Source organism: Haliaeetus leucocephalus, unplaced genomic scaffold (assembly GCF_000737465.1).
Source record: "Haliaeetus leucocephalus isolate CR32 unplaced genomic scaffold, Haliaeetus_leucocephalus-4.0 Scaffold162, whole genome shotgun sequence".
NCBI classification, from domain to species: domain Eukaryota; kingdom Metazoa; phylum Chordata; class Aves; order Accipitriformes; family Accipitridae; genus Haliaeetus; species Haliaeetus leucocephalus.
The window spans coordinates 5,858,666-5,877,579 of record NW_010972598.1 but is presented as its reverse complement, the minus strand read 5'-3'; the positions used below and the strand labels follow the sequence as shown (position 1 = coordinate 5,877,579).

At 39.6% G+C, this 18,914-nt stretch overlaps 1 protein-coding gene across 1 annotated transcript in view; it reads right to left on the bottom strand.

Annotated features, from left to right (window-relative positions):
• The window catches only part of PCNXL2 (pecanex-like 2 (Drosophila)), a 157,046-nt gene that overhangs the window by 117,214 nt on the left and 20,918 nt on the right, over positions 1-18,914 (bottom strand). Inside the window, exons 6-9 of the mRNA XM_010562953.1 lie at positions 17,283-17,430; positions 16,969-17,114; positions 15,687-15,780; positions 2,116-2,251 (exon numbers count right to left, since the gene is read on the bottom strand). Of these exons, the coding sequence (XP_010561255.1) occupies positions 2,116-2,251; positions 15,687-15,780; positions 16,969-17,114; positions 17,283-17,430 (524 nt within the window). The remainder of the gene's footprint in view (positions 1-2,115; positions 2,252-15,686; positions 15,781-16,968; positions 17,115-17,282; positions 17,431-18,914) is intronic.

Genomic DNA, 18,914 nt, shown 5'->3' with positions numbered 1-18,914 from the left:
TTTCTGTGTGAAGTAATTGATCATCTTCTTGAATTGCAACTGTTAGCAAAACACAGGTTTTTAAACAACCTGTCCACCTGCACAAAGGAATTGTTAAATTCTCTCTCAGATTATTGGAATAATTTCTGATCTTCACTTTCCAGTAAAAGGAATTTTACACATAATTTACATAGGACTTAATGTATTGCTGCGTGTAAGATGGGAACCAACTCACTGATATCCTCAGTCTGCCAGCAAACATGAGGTAAGACAGGCTGGCTTAAGGAGAAAGAAACTTATGAAGAAGTTTATGCATTTCATCTCATGCCTCCAATTGACTAAAAGCATACAGCTGCGCAGTGCTGGGTAGCTCAGCCAGCTATCAGCACAGGACAGTAACTCAGTCATGTTTCTGAGCATTCAGACATGCAAGAGGGCACTGGGCTGTTCAGCATTCTTTAATTTATTAACAATTCCAAGTAATTTAAAAGCTGTGAGACTGATTGCAATCTTTTCGCTACACTGATTTTAAAATCTAGAAGTAGTTTAGGAACTCCAAATTTTAATATTTCTATTACCACTTTAAAAAGTCTCTTAATTATGGAGTTGGGGTATTTTTAAAGAAAAACTGTATTTTAAAATATTACAGTTGCTAATACTGGCACAGTTTTGCTTCTCTTGTGTCCTATTTCCCAACAGAAAGTCATGTGAAACTCAATCAACTGCGATCATTAACTTCACTCATCTAATCTAGATTGCTCACTATAACTGAATAAAAAAATCAGAACAGTGGCAAAGAGTCCATTAAAAACACCTGAGGATCTGATTGTTCTGTCCTCAGAACAGCTTAACACGTATTTAACTGAGTGCATAAGTGAACATTTTGGCTCCCAAGGAACTGTAACGTTTGGATGAAGTCCATTACATGAGGCTCCAGTACTTGGGCTGGAATCAGATTTTGGAGCTGCATTTGGGAAACTCTCTGACTAGCCCTGAGCAAGTCACTAAGTCTAGTTGTGCCTCCTATCAAAAAAGGGCTTATAAAAATTCACTTCATAAATTTGTATGGTGTCAGAGGCAGCCTGAAACCCTAGCTTCATTGAAATCAATGACAAAACTTTTCCTGACTTACATAGGCTCAGAATTTCATGTTTAATAAAAAAAAATTCAGAAACCAGGAAGTTCTGAAATTACTCCCTGGCCCTGTTACAAACTTGCTATGTGATCGTCAGCAATATGTCTTACTTCCTAATGGTGCAGTTTTCCCAGAAGAGGGGAAAAAAAAAAAAAAAAGACATGATAATTGTTCTCTAATTTACAGGCAGTTTACAAGATTATAAATATCTGGAAAACATCTGAGCCTTTAGATGGCAGTGTCTGTCCAAATCCGAAATACACAATTCAGGACCATCTCCTGATTTTTAATTTAAAAGAGTTCCTTTATACAAGTTGCTTCTAGCTTTAAGTTCCTGTGCAAAATCTAAGATGAAAGATAATTAACTGGCATTCTAAGGTTATTCATAAATATCAAACTAGAATTTGCCATGGAAGAAAAGAGAAGGTTAAAGTTATTACAAAAGGAACTGTAAAAACAGATTACAGCCTTAAGCCATTGGTCACAGACCCCAAACACTGTAAAGTTCAAGTATGTCCACATACTACCATACAAACTGAACTCTGAGGGCCTTTTTCTTTTACCAGCTACATTAAGAAGGTGGCTTTGACATTCCACAACAGACATTCAGAAGTCTGGTTGCCCAGTTCAGAAAAGTGAAACCAGACATGAGGTTTTAGGATAGTAATGAATCTGGAATAAACACTTCATCCTATTAAAATCTGGTGGTGTGTCTAAAATCCTAACAGCTGTGTCCTCTTTCTTTCAAATGAAATAAGACCAAAGATAGAAGATTGACTTCTTAGGTGATGGTGTCTTTAAGTACTCCCTTAGAACACTACTCAGCATCAGTAGAAAGCAGCTGAATTGCATCCATCAACATAAAATACATCTTCTCCCACATGAACAATAACAGGCAAAGTAGTATAGAAAATCAACAAAACTGTCTAAGGAACAAGCCTGCAGCATTTGTTTATAAAGCAGTTTATCAAAATACTAGAAACCGAGATATTACAATGTACCCGTGGGCTTTCTGAAAGGGTCCTTCGTGCCACCATCAGTAGGAGCTGCTGCTGAAGCGCACTCGCTGCTTGGTCCCCGGAAGAGGGTTCTTGGCTCTCTGAAGTGGTAGTGCTAGAGGAGCTGAACTGTATTTCACTGTACACAGAGGGAAGAAAGGAAAGAGACTGTTTTAAGAAGCAGTAGTTTCCTAGTATTTCTGAAACATTACAGGAGGAAGCCTGTAATCACATTACTGGTTGGCTCTCAGGACATGGAACCTTCCACCTCCATACCTGAAATTTGGCCCAGGCCCACAAAGCAGTTAACACCCAAATTTAGATACACATGGTCTACTACATCCACCACAAAGAAACAGATACTTTGCTATCATAATTTTTCTCATCCCGAGATGAACACCTCCAACGACTCAAACTTCAGAAGTGCCTTTTTCTGTCCACTGACAATAACTCAGGTCAAGAGCTGCATATCTACAGAGCCAAACTGCAGGGTAGCTACTGTAGAGGCCCTGGATTAGCTTTCAAACAAGCTCACTTAAGTACCAAGCTATTCTGGCCTCATCTGCACCAAATTCGGTGAGTACTAATTTAGCCTACTGAGAATTCAGGCTACAGGAACATCCTTCTGCCATAGCAAGATGACAACAACACATGAGCTAATTCACATACGGCTAGCTCAGATATCCCTCATACTGAGCGTAAACTCACCCTGAGAGGGCCCTGAGCAAGATGCTAATTTTTTTTCCCCCACCGTGTTTACTTCTTTATGTTGGAGATATAGCACTCAAACAGTTTACTTGAGGAAATCTTCTGCACTTACAACAGCGATACCTGTTGGGTTGCAGAAATGGTGCGCTACCATGACATGACTGACTGGGTCTCAGCAAGAACCATACTGAAATGAAATAATTGTTACTTGGGGAAAAGAGGTATTTTGAATACTTCTTGCTTATTCTCTTCCAAATGGGGTTTATACATCAGGCACCCTGCTTTGAGCTCATTAACCCCCTGCCTCTGGATGCCTGCCTTGGGCTGTTATTACTTTCATATCTGCATGAGGTGAAAGCACCTCAGTGCTCATGCAAGGTAGTCAACACCTATTGTTCCTATTTTCCATAAAGAAAAGACAAGCAGGAAGAACTACAGCGATCTGCCTACAGTCAGCCAGGAAGCCTGTGGCAGGGCAAAGATTAAAACTGTCATCTTGCGTACCCTGTGCTTGCCCCCAAGCCACCTTATTAATTTTAGTTAACTCAACCTTCCTTGCCTTTGGGCACCAATTCCCAAAGCCTGTCACATAACCCTTGTTAAGCTCAGCAAAAGGGGCTTTAAAATTGTGGCTGTCCTGCACATAACTGGCTGTTAACTTAAGCTGCAGTGGCTAGCGCTGTGCTGGGATAAGGTTCAATGTCTGGATTACTTAGAAGCAGGGCTGAAGAGTCACACCAACAGCTTGAAACGTGCACACTCTCTCCTTCTCCCCTCCAGGACTTGCTAGCTCTGCCTGGACCAACAGGAACACCAGCAGCCTCAGGATGCCACCAGAGGATCCATCCCGCCTCTGGTCTCTGAGCCAGGTAGTTTAGTTTTTTCAAAGCCTTGATTGCTATCAGGCTTGGATCCCAGACTTGATAGTCACCATCTGCCACTCCAGCAGAGCTGAGTAGAAATGAGAGCACCCCATGTTTCTGACCCTAATAGCCTCCCCTGCACTCCCCACTCCTCCTGCTACAGGCAGAAGCATGATCTGCTCCACAGAGTCAGGACAGCTGTCATGTTCCCTTTGGACAGTACTAGGAAATGAGGACTTGGTCCAACACAATCCACTTGAAGTCCCAGCCACGAGGCGACCCTCCGTAAGAACGTATCTCCTTTGTGGGTCTTGTTTAGTACCTTGTCAGCAGTCAATAACAGAAGAGTACAGAAGGGATAGGAACAGATCCAAGATCTTGGATCTCAAGCAACAGATTTAGGCAGGCAGAAAAGGCAGGAAGGCTAGAGGCATGCCTCCCAGGAGGAAGATTCCCACAGATAAGGACTACAGAGGACAGCCATGCCTTTTGCATATTCTGACATGCCCTACTCAAGGGTGACCTTGCCCAGCTTGAAGGAAGGCAATGGATTTGTTTGTTTGTTTGTTTGCTCAGGACGAGCTGTCCTGTTTCTTGTCATTGTGGGTGTAACCCTGGGACTCCTGTTCAAGTGTGGCCCACGGTATGCAGGAACACTACCCTGGGAATTTCTGCCCAAAAAGCGACCCAACAAAACAGAAAGGGAATAGAACAGTGGCTGCTCATGCCTTCCTAAATGAAGAGTTAATCTCCAATAACTTCCTGTTTCTTTAGTTGTCTTTCTACAAAAGACAAGTGGAGTCAAGAGTACTTCTAGATTGGACCATGTCTTTTATCCCACATTTACCAAAAATGGAAATGGCAAAAGGACAGACAGATAGGCCAAGATATTCCCCTGGTACTCTGCTCTATCAGTTCTCAGAAATCAAAATTCTTTTACTCATAAGACTTCTTCCAAGAATAAACTTAAGAGATCAAATCATCTGCCACCAGACTTCAAGATAACTGAAGAGCCAAGAGAGCCCATAATCTGGTTTCTGTTTACAGAAAAAATTCATAGCTCTACCTATCAGCAACCAGCAGAAGAGTGTGCAAGCAGCTGGGACACTGACTGTGGGAAAAAGTCGAAAACTTTATAGGCCTGAAAAGGCAATCAGGGCAGAGAATTTGGGAAGGCAGAGCTAGCAAAGCAACAATTCCAAAATCAGAAGCCATCATCTGGCCTTCATCTGCCTCCTACGCCTTTTATTCATCAGCTTCATCTATTTTCTTACTCTTCCCTCATCTTCCGTTCCCCTCAGGTCCTGTTTGCAGGTTTTTTCTTCCTTATCCCTATTTTCCACACAACCTCCTTCTGACACTCACTTGCTACCCCCCTGATGATGAATCGCTTGCACAGCTACTCAGAAGCTGTATGTTTCATCTGATGACACCGTTATCACACTGACAGCAAATACCAGTAAGAAATGCAATGGTGGTGTTTGTGTTTTTGTAAGCCCATAAACTAGATTCCATAAATTTATTACCATCTATAAATAGAAGCAAACACTCTCTAATCATAAAATCATTGTAACAGAGCTGATCACAGTATAACGTGGAATCTTGCTAAACAGAAAATCTGTTCATTTGCAGACTCAAATTAATGTTATCAAGATCCACCACAGTAAACTGCACCGCTAATGTAAGCAAAGGTATAATTGAACTAAATCTTGAATAATAAATCATTAACTAAAAATATCTTTGATAAACATACAACCTATGCAGATCAAATGCAAAAGATACATAGCACCCTCTACTGATAACTGGTTATAAAGTCAGGAATTTTTTTCTGGCTCATAATTTGGTTTTGTAAGAACACTGAGTAAACATAAGCTAGTTGAGCAATCATACAACACTGAGAATGTTTTAGTATAACCACACAGCGCTAGAAAAATCTTCCTTCTCTGTCTCTGATTAGTCTGTGACAGTTGCCTTACACCACTGACAATTTGGCCCAACCCATTCAAATATAACACAGCCTAAGTCATCCCCTTTGTTAAGGATTAGCTAGCCCTGAGTCTGAACATCTCTCAAGGTAAGCTCATTATACAGGCAAGCCAGAAAGAATTCCCCTTTTATAAAATTGTTTTTCAGGTGTTGGCTAAATTTCATTTTAACCTGCATATAGGAGAAAGGACAAGGAACCTTGTAACCAGCATCACAACAGTCACTATAACAAAGCACCTTCTTCTTGGTCTTCATGCTTAAAACCAGAAAGATCCCACTAGACTGCTGTCTGGGTCACTACAAAGCTTAACAATGTGCAACAAATATCCATAGCGATAATAAATAATATAGCTGAAAGCTATTTGTAATACTCAGTAAAACACCACTCTTAAGTCAAAGCAGCTATGGCTGTGACATTTGAAGAAGAGCCAGAGTGAAGCTCAGAGCTAGGAATCGCCCCTTCTGCACACCCAACAAGCAATCACTTCTGAAGTATCGGTCTGAGGCGCACTCAAAGTACTTGCTGAACTGAGACCTGAGCGATCCAGTTGTACTAGAGCCAGCTAGTGCTAATGACATAGCGGGAACTCCAAATGCCCTTACTTTTGTGCCCTTTTCAAAACGGTCACTTTGTGGTACAAACGTAGGTGTCCGAACTGACGTTGGAAGTATTGGATCAACAGCAGCCCACAGCTCGCTGATGGTGCCTCTGTTACTCAATGTTGTTGCTGATGCCTTCCTACCATCAACTCGGCAGCTTTGCTCCTTCTCACCTAAAATGGCCTCCCTGCCATTTCACGTCCCAATCACTTTTACACCTCATCACACACACCTCTTGCTATGTCTCTACTCATTGCTCACCAGGTCTCCACTACAAAGCTGCCAGCATTAATCTGACCACAGTATTGCACAATTCAGGACCAAGATTAAATCCACTAGTTGTGGATATTGCCTTTTTAAGCAGCAGATGATTTACAGTTCCCAACTGTACTACTAAATAACAAGACTTACAAAACTAAAAAGCAACTTAAAGTATATAAGAAAACTGAAACATGCAAAAGTGAGAGCAGCATTACGATTGGATAATGATGTAACAAACCCAATCGTAGCAAACGTGGAAAAAACATGAAGAGGAGGGAATTTTCACTTTTTTTTGGTAAGAAATTAATAGTTTCAAAAAGAATACAATTAATTCAGAATGCATACTTGAACTTTCCTTAGTGGTTACTGCTGAAGGGAGCTCAAGCTAACGATGAAATCTCTCCTAAATCTTGTTCACATTTTGCTATTCATACAACAGGATTTGGGGAAGATTTTTGTCACCTGTTTTAACTAGCAATAACAACACCCCTAACGATAATAAGATAGAATACCTGAGTTTACAGAATGGGAAAGCTAGATGTACAGATTTACTGACATAGTAGACAGAAAAGGATAGAAGATCGCTGTTACAAGTTTTGCAATGGACTACAAAACGAGCAGTGGTACATACTACGTTCATTATGTCAGATACTACTGATGGACAGAAAAGCCTTGCAGAGCATGTTACCAGTAGTGTTGCAGGCGGTATGAAGGCAAGAAGTTATGCGTGCCTTCTTACTTAGGTGTTGTAAGAATGGGATCCACTCGGTACACCCTTACTTGTCTGTACTTGGATTATTATTTTTTTTAATAACAAGCATGTAAATTGTTAATTTGTAAGCCTATTACATCTCAGAGCAAAGATAAATGTACTAACAACTTCAAAACCAAACAGCATATACTAGCTAATAAACTAGAGGATGTGTTTTGAGAAGATGCAGCTTTACTGGAATTAATGCATTAACAGCACCCATGCTTCCATTATCTGCATAGTCTTTTAAAACATCCCTTTTAGCTCTCCTTATGAAAGGGTGGGGGGAGGGAAGAGAAGCCAGTCCCAAAAGCTAAAGGACTATCCAAACTCCTAGTCCTGAGTAGGATTTTGCTGCCATCATGTGGCACTTCATTCTGTTGAGAACACTCACTTCCCTGCTCTGCGTTCAGAGTGAAAGAGGGGCTAAAACCCCCTACAAATACAGGAAAGGATTTTAACTAGCCAAGCTAACACAAGGGTTTCCTCCTGTCCCTAGCAAGCCAGCAGGAAAATTCTACTGAGTTTTGTAAAGAGTACTTTTCAGAAAAATCAATGGCTTTATTATAATTCAAACATTACCATTTTCAGCACACACATGCACATACCACGCTCATTTATGCGTTCAAGCAGCACTACACTCAGGTGAACAGCTCATCTGAAATTGCTGAATCCCAAAAGGAACTATATAATATTTGTTGCATCCATTTCAAAATGTGCTCAGCTGCAGAACTGCACAACCTGCCAAGCAGCTTTAAGCAAGAGTCGGCAGCCTATTACTAGAGCAGTGGGTGATCTTTGTTATTTGGGTCACCTTGCTGAGAAATATAAAGATGTTTTAGTCATTCTAAAAGGGCATTTTGAAACACTAAAAATAAATTAAAAAAAAAAAATCTACTTATAAGTCTACTTTCTCCTATGAGGAATAAACCTCAAAGGTTCAGGGAATTTTCCAGTGGTGAACATACTAAAGTATTAATGGATTTATACAGGAGACATACAGTACCGCTAAGGCATTCAGATAGATACTTTCATATAGTATAATGCACTCAAGCAGCTTATTCAGGGATGTGAATATAAATCCACTAAGTTAGCTCATTGATTTGAAGTTGTCTCTTTTGCCCAGGGCCAGAAACACTAGCACTCCGCAGCTATACTAGCAGGTAACTTAAATTATTTTCTTAGTACTTGTTCGTCACTATTTTGCTGCAACTCCTTTTTAACCTATTAGCCCTGCTGTTGACCCCCCCCCAAATACTCTCAAAACAAACAAAAAAATTTAAGCAGAATTTTTTTTTCTTAATAGAGTTCTCTATCTGTACTGTGAAGCGTTTTAGACTCAAACTACAACATAGCTTCTTAGAAGCCTGGTTTTAGTGTCAAAGCCTCATCTAAAAAGTGAGGAGTTTAGAGGACCAATTGCTCAGACAGGACATGCAAAGTGCAATATGAATGCATGAATGGTACTGGTATGGATGAACCACATATAATAATAAAACATAGATAAATACAATTATATACATATATAAAATTATACTATTTTAATAATTATATACATAAATTTAAAAAGATACATTACCAAGAAAGCAGGAGAAGGCTCAAACTAGAATAATTATTTTCTTTTTAAAGGTATACAGCAAGTTATGTGTATATATATGTGCTGGTTTTGGCTGGGATAGAGTTAGTTTTCTTCATAGTAGCCAGCATGGGGCTATGTTTTGGATTTGTGCTGGGAACGGTGTTGGTAACACAGGGACGTTTTAATTACCGCTGAGCAGTGCTCACACAGATCCAAGGCCTTTTCTGCTCCTCACCCCACCCCACCAGCGAGGAGCCTTGGGGGGGGGGGACGACACAAGAAGTTGGGAGGGGACACAGCTGGGACAGCTGACCCCAAATGACCAAGGGATATTCCAGACCATATGATGTCATGCTCAGCATATAAAGCTGGGGGAAGGAGGAGGAAGGGGAGGACCTTCGGAGTGATGGCATTTGTCTTCCCAAATCACCGTTAGGCATGATGGAGCCCTGCTCTCCTGGAGATGGCTGAACACCTGCCTGCCCATGGGAAGTGGTGAATGAATTCCTTGGTTTGCTTTGCTTGCATGTGCGGCTTTTGCTTTACCTATTAAACTGTCTTTATCTCAACCCACGAGTTTTCTCACTTTTACTCTTCTGATTCTCTCCCCCATCCCGGCGGGAGGGAGTAAGCGAGCAGCTGCACAGGGCTTAGTTGCCGGCTGGGGTTAAACCATGACAATATACAATTGATTTCAAGTGAAAGCCCAAGTGTAAGTGTCACTTTGGCAGGAAGAAGAATCTACAGCTAAAATAGAAAGACTTTTTTTTTTTTTCTCAGGGCTGGGCAATCATTCTTTCTGCCCCCATTCTCAAATATTTCAGCTGTGTGCCACATATTCATTTCTGTGGCCTATGTTATGTATTTATTTTAAACTCATATATGCAGCACAGCAGCCTCTTGATGCAATTCATGGCTACTGCTGACTGTTGCCAGACACATGAAGTGATAAACTGCAACAAGAGGTCCAGCACTTAAACCTATATATGCATTTGAATGAAGCAAATGCTTTTGCGTTACAAAGTTGAATCACTGCCGGTAAAAACTTGGATTGTTCTGAACAGACACCAACTCTATCCCTTCAAAATCCACGCATGTGCATAATGATATCATCTTGCACAGAACTGGGAGTTTCGATATGGTTTCCTTCTCAGGAGTTTAACACAGGAGAGAAGGAAATGGGCTCAAGAATACAAGCAGTATTCTTAGAAATGGCATTCTCTAAACCCCAGAGAATTTCTTGAAAGGAATACAAAGCTTCCACAGCTTGTGTGGGCACAACTCCAATTGGCTTTAGAAGATCTAATACTTCATAGAAACTATCAAAATATTAAAGTGTGTTATATTAGTGCCCTGAAGTTTATTGTAAGCTTACTTTTTTCTATCTTTCACAACAAAAGTGAAAGAAGCAGATACGGAGAGAGTTCTGAGCTCCATCACTGAATTATAAAATGACCATCTCACTTATTCAGCATCAAAAAGAGTGATGAAATATTCAAATTTTGTAGGCTATACATTCAGGCAATATATTATTTTAGTACTTGATACTTGGGAAAAGAAACTACAACAGTTTACATTAGTTGAACAGAGTTTTTCATAGGTGTGAAACCAGGAAGTATAACATGCCTATAGATCAACCTCGTATATTCAAGTCATTTAGAAAGACAGGGCAGTATTTCAAACACATGTTCATGAAAGCTATATTACTGACAGGTATCAAATACTGACATATTTTTCTTCAATATGTATGTACACACATGCAGAGGTGGCTTGACCTTCTAAACAAGAACCCCAGTATGCAAAGAAAGCACATTTAGAAAAGTAGTTAAACATGTTTAAAAATATATTAGCCTGGTACAGCAAGTATGCATGGAATATATGATTGCTGTTAAATTTCTATATTGGCATTGATATATATCTTATGGCCCTATTAGCCTCTCTACTGAGGACAGATCACACAAATTATGCAAAAATCATTAATCCTTTTATTACAATTATTGTAATTTTAGGGGTTTACACTTTCACTGATATTTATGAGCCACTTCACATGTAATACCTAGATAACATGATAGCTCACATTTATCTTTTTGACTGCTTATCAAAACTGGCTCAGTTATTTAATTACAAGAGATATTCAAGGGTAATTAAAGGAATTCCTAAGAAACATCTGCTTTCTGTCACAGTGGCAGACAGAAAAGGTGTGTCAGAGTGACACCTCCTTATTTGTAAGACATTAACTCCAAGTTGTTTCACGTACCCCAGAAAACAGCTATATACCTCTAATGATGCTTTAACTTATACATTCTTTCACCTCATATTTTTAAGGATGTGTTATTGCTAATGATTGTGGAGTTTACTTTGTATCACTAATCTAATGGAAAGAATTTTAACTTGAAATCGTAACTGCTCTAAACAGGTAAAATGTTAAACATAGTGACTATTTGGTGAAAAGTCAAACTAACCATGCAAAAAGGTGGTTCATGCTTATTCTAGGCATCCATTTTACAAAAATGTGAACTTCTCATCCTTCTCTGCCTTCTCAGAAGCCAATCACATACCCAAACCACACAGCACAGAAACATTAAGGATTCATTGTAAGAGAGACAAAGGCTAGTAAAGAACTTAAAGTAATGGGGCAGAAGAATGTTTTTCAGGATGAGAAAGCCATTTCCAATTTCTCACTCCAAAACAGATTCAAATGGTCTTTCTGTAACTAGTTTCTAATGTAATCCATGAGCTGAGAATACAGTTTACACTTTGTCTTGTCAAAGCCTGTCACAAAGCAATTTATGGCTAGAGGTGAAGTTGGCAAGGTAATGGGAGCATCAAATTTAGAGGCAATTAGCTCAGCAGGGAACCCATTCCACAGGGACTGCTGGCAAGAGGTGTTGCTGGAAAGATAACAGACAAAAATGGGGTCAGGGTAATTACATGGACAATAATTGGGGAATTGATTAGCTACCTGCCAACTCAGTAACAAGAATCACCTGCCAAAGTGAGGGTTAAGATGGAGCAGGAATTATCTTTTTTTGGTGATCATTACAACATAAGAACCTCCTTTAAATTTAACTTGGCTAACTTACGTTTTTAAATACTTTAGAAGCTGGACTGTTGAGAGACAAATATGGAGACAATTAGAAACAATTCTAATTATCAGCAACCTTTGGTATAATTTTAGAAATTATTATTAAGAGACTGTTTATGCTACATTGAATAAGCTCTGAAAATGTCCAGGACAAAGACTGCAGGTACAGGTAATATCTTTCATTAGGACAACTACTATAGTTGAAAATGCAAACACTAAAACTAAAAAGATGAAATATTAGAATCTGGTGGAATATATATTAACATTGATAAATCAGAGAATGCTCCAAAGATCAGCTCATAATAGTGCAGAGCCAAAATGAGGTGATGGACCGCTGATATTTGACAAGACAAATTGTAATTCCCTCAAACAGTATTGCGTCCAATGTCAAGGAGCCTCTGAAGGAATAAAGCTCAGACTGCTTCAAACTTGGACATCCGCCTCCTCTTTGTACACTGTAATCCACTGTTGTCCACCTAGCCCTTTACAAGAAAAGGACGAGCAGGAAGCATGTGAAAGCTAAGAACAACAACAAAAAAAAACCCCACCAAAAAAACCAAAAACCATAACACAGCATCACTTCTGTGACACAGCAGCATTGCTAAGATTCTGCTTTATTTGTGAGAATAAATGTCAGAATCCATGCCAAGAAGATAAGATAAAATGTTTACAGGGCATAGAAATACTACTTTAATTTCAGTTCCTAATAATTTGTTGTGAAATGCCAGACTGGTTAAGACTTCACTAATGGAGCAGACAATAGTAGGACTCAATAGACTGAAATAGCATGTTATGATTTGAATTTAAGATCGTTAAACATTAGTTAGTCTGCCTCAAGGCTTTCTTTAATGGCTTCTTTTGAGTAATATTTAAATACCTTCTCCAGTTTTGCATAACTTAGTTAAAAGGTATTTACCTATGGCCAATTCATAAGGCAGTTACATTATTCTTGACAAACCAGCCAGAGTTCATATCCTCCCCAGCCAAAATTCCTCCCCACCCCACCAGCTGCAGTGTTACCCAGAAGTGCCACCGCTCCTAGCATGCCAGCGCCTCTCACCTGCTGCTTCTCCCAACAACACCCCCAAAGCAAGAGTCCTCTTCCCACCACCTGGCCTGGGCCAATTCTCCTCCTTGTCAAGGGGTACATCAGGGCACAATCCATGCACATCCACATAGTTACTCCACCAGCTCAACACAGTTTGACATTTTCTCTTTAGGAACAGCTTAATCTTAACACTATAAAGCAAGCATGATTGGTGAAAAGTGCTTTTAAGAGTTTATACGTATCTGCTGCAGACCTATCTATTGTTCTCCATAAGTTTATTCTAGATCCTGAAATCTAGGCTCCTGAGATCAAAACCCTATCTCTCCTATCCAAGAAGGATGCCACCTATTTTGTCCAGGCATTAATACCCTCCTGCATCCTTTGACCTCACAAAATCTAATTTGGATGGCTCATTAACGGATTCAGACACCAAGCCTAAAGCTGTTGTTTCTGCACCATCTCCAGTACTCATGAAGAAGTACTGTCAGAGTCATTGTCTTCTCCTTAGTTAACTTTCTGATGGGCTGGGAGATAAGCCAAGAACATCTCAGAGGTGCTTTCCATGTCTCTTTTCTAATATCCTTTCATAACAGCAGCATCTCCTATTGGTACGGACTACTCGCACAATGAACATCTCCACCAGAGGAGGGCCCACCCTCAAGAGAATAATTTCTGTCAAGAGCTCTCCACAGACACACAGAAGAGACTGTAACTCAAGCCATCATTGATTATGCCTTGTGCTTTATTTTATTCTATTTGCCTTTTTCTTTCAGTAATAAAAAGAACATTAGTTAATAACTGTGATTATTTGGCTTGTCTTTTAAGGACGGATAAGAAATTAACCTGACATAAGCGATGTGCAAGCCTGTAGGTGGGGATAGGGGAAAGGAAAGATGTCTCACTCCTGAACTGTCTTTAAAGCAGATTTGCCCCTCTATTTTCTGCATGCTGTAAGTCTTCCATATTGTCTAAATACAAAATTACTTGACGGTGAACACCTGAAGAAAAAACAAACCCCCCCTACCTTCCTGTGCTACACACAGATGGTAGGAACTGCCCATTGAACAAACAGCTCTCACTAATCTCTCTGGCCTAAACATATTACAAACTGCCTTTGCAAAAACCAACTTGAGCACGCTTCATGCTTCCTTGTCCTCCTTCCTTGTTTTTAATGTGAACTTCTGCTTTGTACTTTCCTTCACGCTGCTCTGTTCTTGGAAAAGCTCTTGTTTTCTGTCTTCCCATTGACTCCCATACAGAAAGAGTCCTGGGAACCCACTCATATTTGCTGATTTGTTCTGTTTCCCAGTCTGAATTGTCACTCTACTCTGAGATTTCCAGCAAAGGTGCTGATCTTTAGAAATTAAATGCATGTAAATGGCTGCAAAGAATATCTGAACTTGCTTTTGTTAATGTTTAGCAGATCCCTTAAAAATAATTCACATCCCTAGAGGTCTGCAAACCACAAACTAAAAAACATAGTACAGGAAGACAGAGATGTCACATAAGCATCTAGCAAAGGCAGATTCAGAAGGACTTCTCTTAGAAGGAGAAGGAAGATTGTTCTTTTGCTAAAAAACAGATTAACTGATAAACGTCAGGGGACAGTAAACTATTTCCGAATTTAGGACAGATTCAAGTTCATTGTTACATGATGTGGGAGGAGGGGAGTATTCCGTGCAAGGTGAAATGAAGACAAGTTGCAAGCATTAAATAGTCCCAAAGTAAAATGTTTGATTTTAGGTCAAAACTGAACTCTACCACTTTGGGGTTTTTTATTTTGCTAAAGACAGACAGAATATTTCTACTGTAGATGAACTCATATTATTATTTTTTTTAAATCTTTGCCCACTGACTATTAAAAGCATTATTCTCATGTCTCTCGTAATAGCATTCTATCTAAAATGCTAACACTGTTCTTAACATGATCCCAAACTTTTCAAAAGTCTCCACTGAAAGCCAAACACTTGAAGAACAATATTTACTGTTAACAACAACCCTTCTCACCCCCTTACTCAACTTTTCCAAATGCTGTATAACAGTATAAAAAACATAAAATTATTTAATAAAAATACTTATGAACAGTTAAAATTCTTCTTACAGATATGCAAACAACAGATCACACAGGGAAGTGCGGAAACCACACTAAAGAATATGGGATTTATGTGGATCACTCCGAAAAGACCTTTGAAAAAAGGGAATTGTTCAGATACCTTTTCAGAGTGGCAAACTATCATTAGAAATTTCATGGAAGGTGAAAGGCTTCGCTGCTAGAATCCACAGGAAGCAGTGTCACTGGCTGATACTGACACAGCACTAAAAATCTACAAAGGATCCAACAGGCATGGGAAGTGAGCAAGAGACAAGGTTGAGAGAACAGCTGGTAACAGTCCCACTTACTTTGTTTTATTCACAATCTTATTTATAATCGCCACACTTGACTTTGGCTATTCCCAGAAAATAATGAAAGCACACTGGATAGTTCTGGTTTTCACCTTTCCTTATCAATATTCTTACAAAGCAGTCACTGTTTTAGCACAAAACAAAAAATGCATGCTTTGACGTCTCTAGAAGAGGTTAGCACATTTATTCTCCAGTACTCCTCTTCACATGCATCTTTCACAGCTCCAATCAGTTTCATAGCTTCTAGCAATGAAAACTTTTAATATATCTAAAAATAAGGGCTTACTTACTGAGCATTTGAAATACATTCACAATTTGATAGCTGATGTCGAAAATTTCCTTCCTTCTGACAGCCAGCTTTTAAATAACAGGATCTAATTTCTCCTTTAGAAAGCACAGCAGAAAAAAACAGTTCAGTGATATGATCTTTGTTTTACACACAAAGTTTATAAAAAGTACATTTTAGGTCAGGCACATTTATAAATATAGTTTTCAGTCTGTGCACTAGGCTTATTTTAGACTTCAGAAAGCAAATATTTGAACAACTGAAAGCCTGAGACAAATCAAAACACAAAAGTTACAGTGAAAATTTAAAAGGTAGGTAAAGTAAATGCAAAGCCCATCTATCAATATAAGTTCACTGTAAAATGTGAAATCATCAGATTTTTTTCTTTCAGTTCACAAAGGTGAGGTCAGGAGATACAAAGCAGGGAAAAATTCTGCTAAAAGTATAGCCACTGCTCCTCTCTCTTTGCATATGCATCAAGAAGTGAAGGGTCAGTGCTCACTGACCCAGAGGTCATGCCATCTGCCCGACTGGCAGCTGCTGCTCTTAGCCCCACAGCGCGCCAGGAGGAATTGGCAGAAAACCAAATCATCACTGGGGTCACGAACCCAGCTACCATGAGCACTCATTCCACACTGGTTTTGAAGGCAGCTTTAAGGGAAACACGACTTTTGGGATGGCTGCCTTTCAGAGGTATGGGCCAGTACCTCACAGGGCACTACGTGGAGTTCAAACAAACCACCACCAAGTATATGACAACTTCAGCCTCCAGGAATAGCTGCAGAGCAGCAGCATACCAAGCACAGGCATGGGGTAAGACTAGGTCACTCATTAATTCTCTTGAAAGGGGTAGCAGACCACAACTCTGAACGAGAGCAACCACCATGTTATCAGAAAGAGTTCAGGCTGAACCAGCTGAAGAACAAAACAGTAAAAAGGAAGAACATTTTGCCCAGCCAGGCCAGTGCAAAACTCCTCACCAGGCAGAAAGCGCTCAGGGTTCTTCTGCAAAGACAGAAGTAGTCTTCTGGCCTAGCCAGCATTTTTTGAGGATGATGTTTGGAAGATAAACTTCATGTGTAAGCCTCAGGTCTGTGATGGTCGCTGGTGGATTTTGAAAACTCTGGTTATTGCTGATCTGAATTTAAATTGCTAAGCCCTTTTCCTTCATGCACACAGAAAAACATGCAGTCTGTAACAGATATGAGAAATATCCTTCCAGGGCATCTAAAGTTTCTTTAGAAATTTCCTCACACATTGTAATTATTCCAACTACAGAAACTCACCATTTTCATCAATGAACACGTGCATTGCATCCACAGATAGCTCATCTTGCACAGACGCCTCAGGTCCACTTATTACTTGCAAGACAGAACTGTCTTGCTGAGAAGTTACCCGGTAGATTATCTGCCTTTGCCTGTTGCCCTGGTAACTTGACACAAAAATGTTTCAAAACTACTATGAGGAACTTTTTTCTTGTTCTCAATAAAACAAAAAGAAAGAGAGGTTAATTAAAAGTTTATGTCATTTCTACTCAGTGAAAGAAAACAGCTTACATCATATCTTTGAAGTACAAAATTGTAAAGTAAACTGGCCTTACAGTGCTGCAAATTTGGCAGACTCTGGTAGCACCGGACTAGTACTAGCACGATCTTGGCTTTGTACATCTGATCTTTCCTGTTTAGGAAGTTGCTCACAGTGCTTTTCTGTTCCCACCACTTCTTCTTTTCTCTCCGTCATCTGGCTATCTGGAAAACAGGGCAGCGAAGTGGAGCCACTCTCCGCAGATGACTGTCAAGAGTTTTGTTCATTAACTACTGAACAAAAGCATCTAAAAAGAAAAGCTAAAACACTGCAGTAATTACTAGTTTTATGGAAAACGTTAAAATTATTTAAAACAATACAATCACAGAAATCTGGATGAGGAGGTACTCTGACTCAAGGAGGCTGCATGAATGGGTTGTTTCAAGAACAGGCTGTGTGAAGCAAAGGGCAAACGAGACAGAATTTCTGCTTTGCTTCTCCTATTGTTTCAGAAGGAAGCAATCTGTCCCTAACCTAGAATGGTTAAGAGGCTGCTTCCTGGGGGCCATAATTTGTTCCCAAGCTGTGTATACTGCCAGCAGAAAAGCAGAAGCACTGGCCCATTCCCCTTTTACAAAAGGGAAAGGGGCACCTTCAAAGGAAATAGAGCTCTTGGACAGGAAAGCAGGTAACTGCCTAATCCCTCTTCCCCACCAGCCACACATCTGATGCAGGACAAATTGGCTAAACAATCTCACAGTAGATTTTCCTATGCTTGGAAAATATAGAACTATAGATTTTAAAATATACATGATGGACTTGTCCAATTTCTACTACTTTGAATACCAACTTGAATACCAATTATATTTACATTACATCTCTACACATGTATGCCATTTACTTAGATATATGTGCACAACTTTCAAGCAGTAGTCTCTTAGTTACTAACATTCATGTTGAATAGAGAAACATTTTGCAATTGTGCTTTGACTGTAAACTAAAAAAAATTATCTGTTAGGATTTTAAAGTGCAACTAAGACAGTGGTTTCATCACCACCATGTGCAATTGCACAATTAAATGCTTTAAAAAAAAAGTTTTTGTGGTGCTTGTTGGAGATGCTTCAGTGAGTCCTGTAGCTTCTTGCACTAAGCAAGGTGTATTGAAATGTACTTACCAGACTTCTTGTAATACTTGCTGTTTAAACGCTTTAGAAATTTAATCATCAAGAAAAAAAACACAGAAATTCCCCCCACAAAAAATTCCATTTGTTAAACCATATTTCCTACCAATACAATTACCATCCTAACCTGCAAGAGTCACCAGTCAAGAAATAGTGGTGTCATAGCTAAGATTGTCTAAGGATAAAACAGATCCAAAGCTTGTGGAGAGATGTAATATCTTTTTATTAGGCCAACTGATATAATTGAAAAAAAAGCAAACAAACTTTTGGATACGCAGACCTTTCAGATCATCTGTCTTGTTTTCCTCCAACCATATCGGCTGATCTAATAACACATTACTTCTACAAACCAACCTACCTTCAGGAGTTAAGACATCTCTACACCAGTTTCAATTCTCAGGACACACCCCTCTAACACCCTAAAGCCTCAGACACTCACACATAACCACTTTTCACTGCAGACACTTCACACTTACTTTTTTTTTTTTGGGGGGGGGGGGGGGGGGGGGGGGGGACAGACAGCCGGG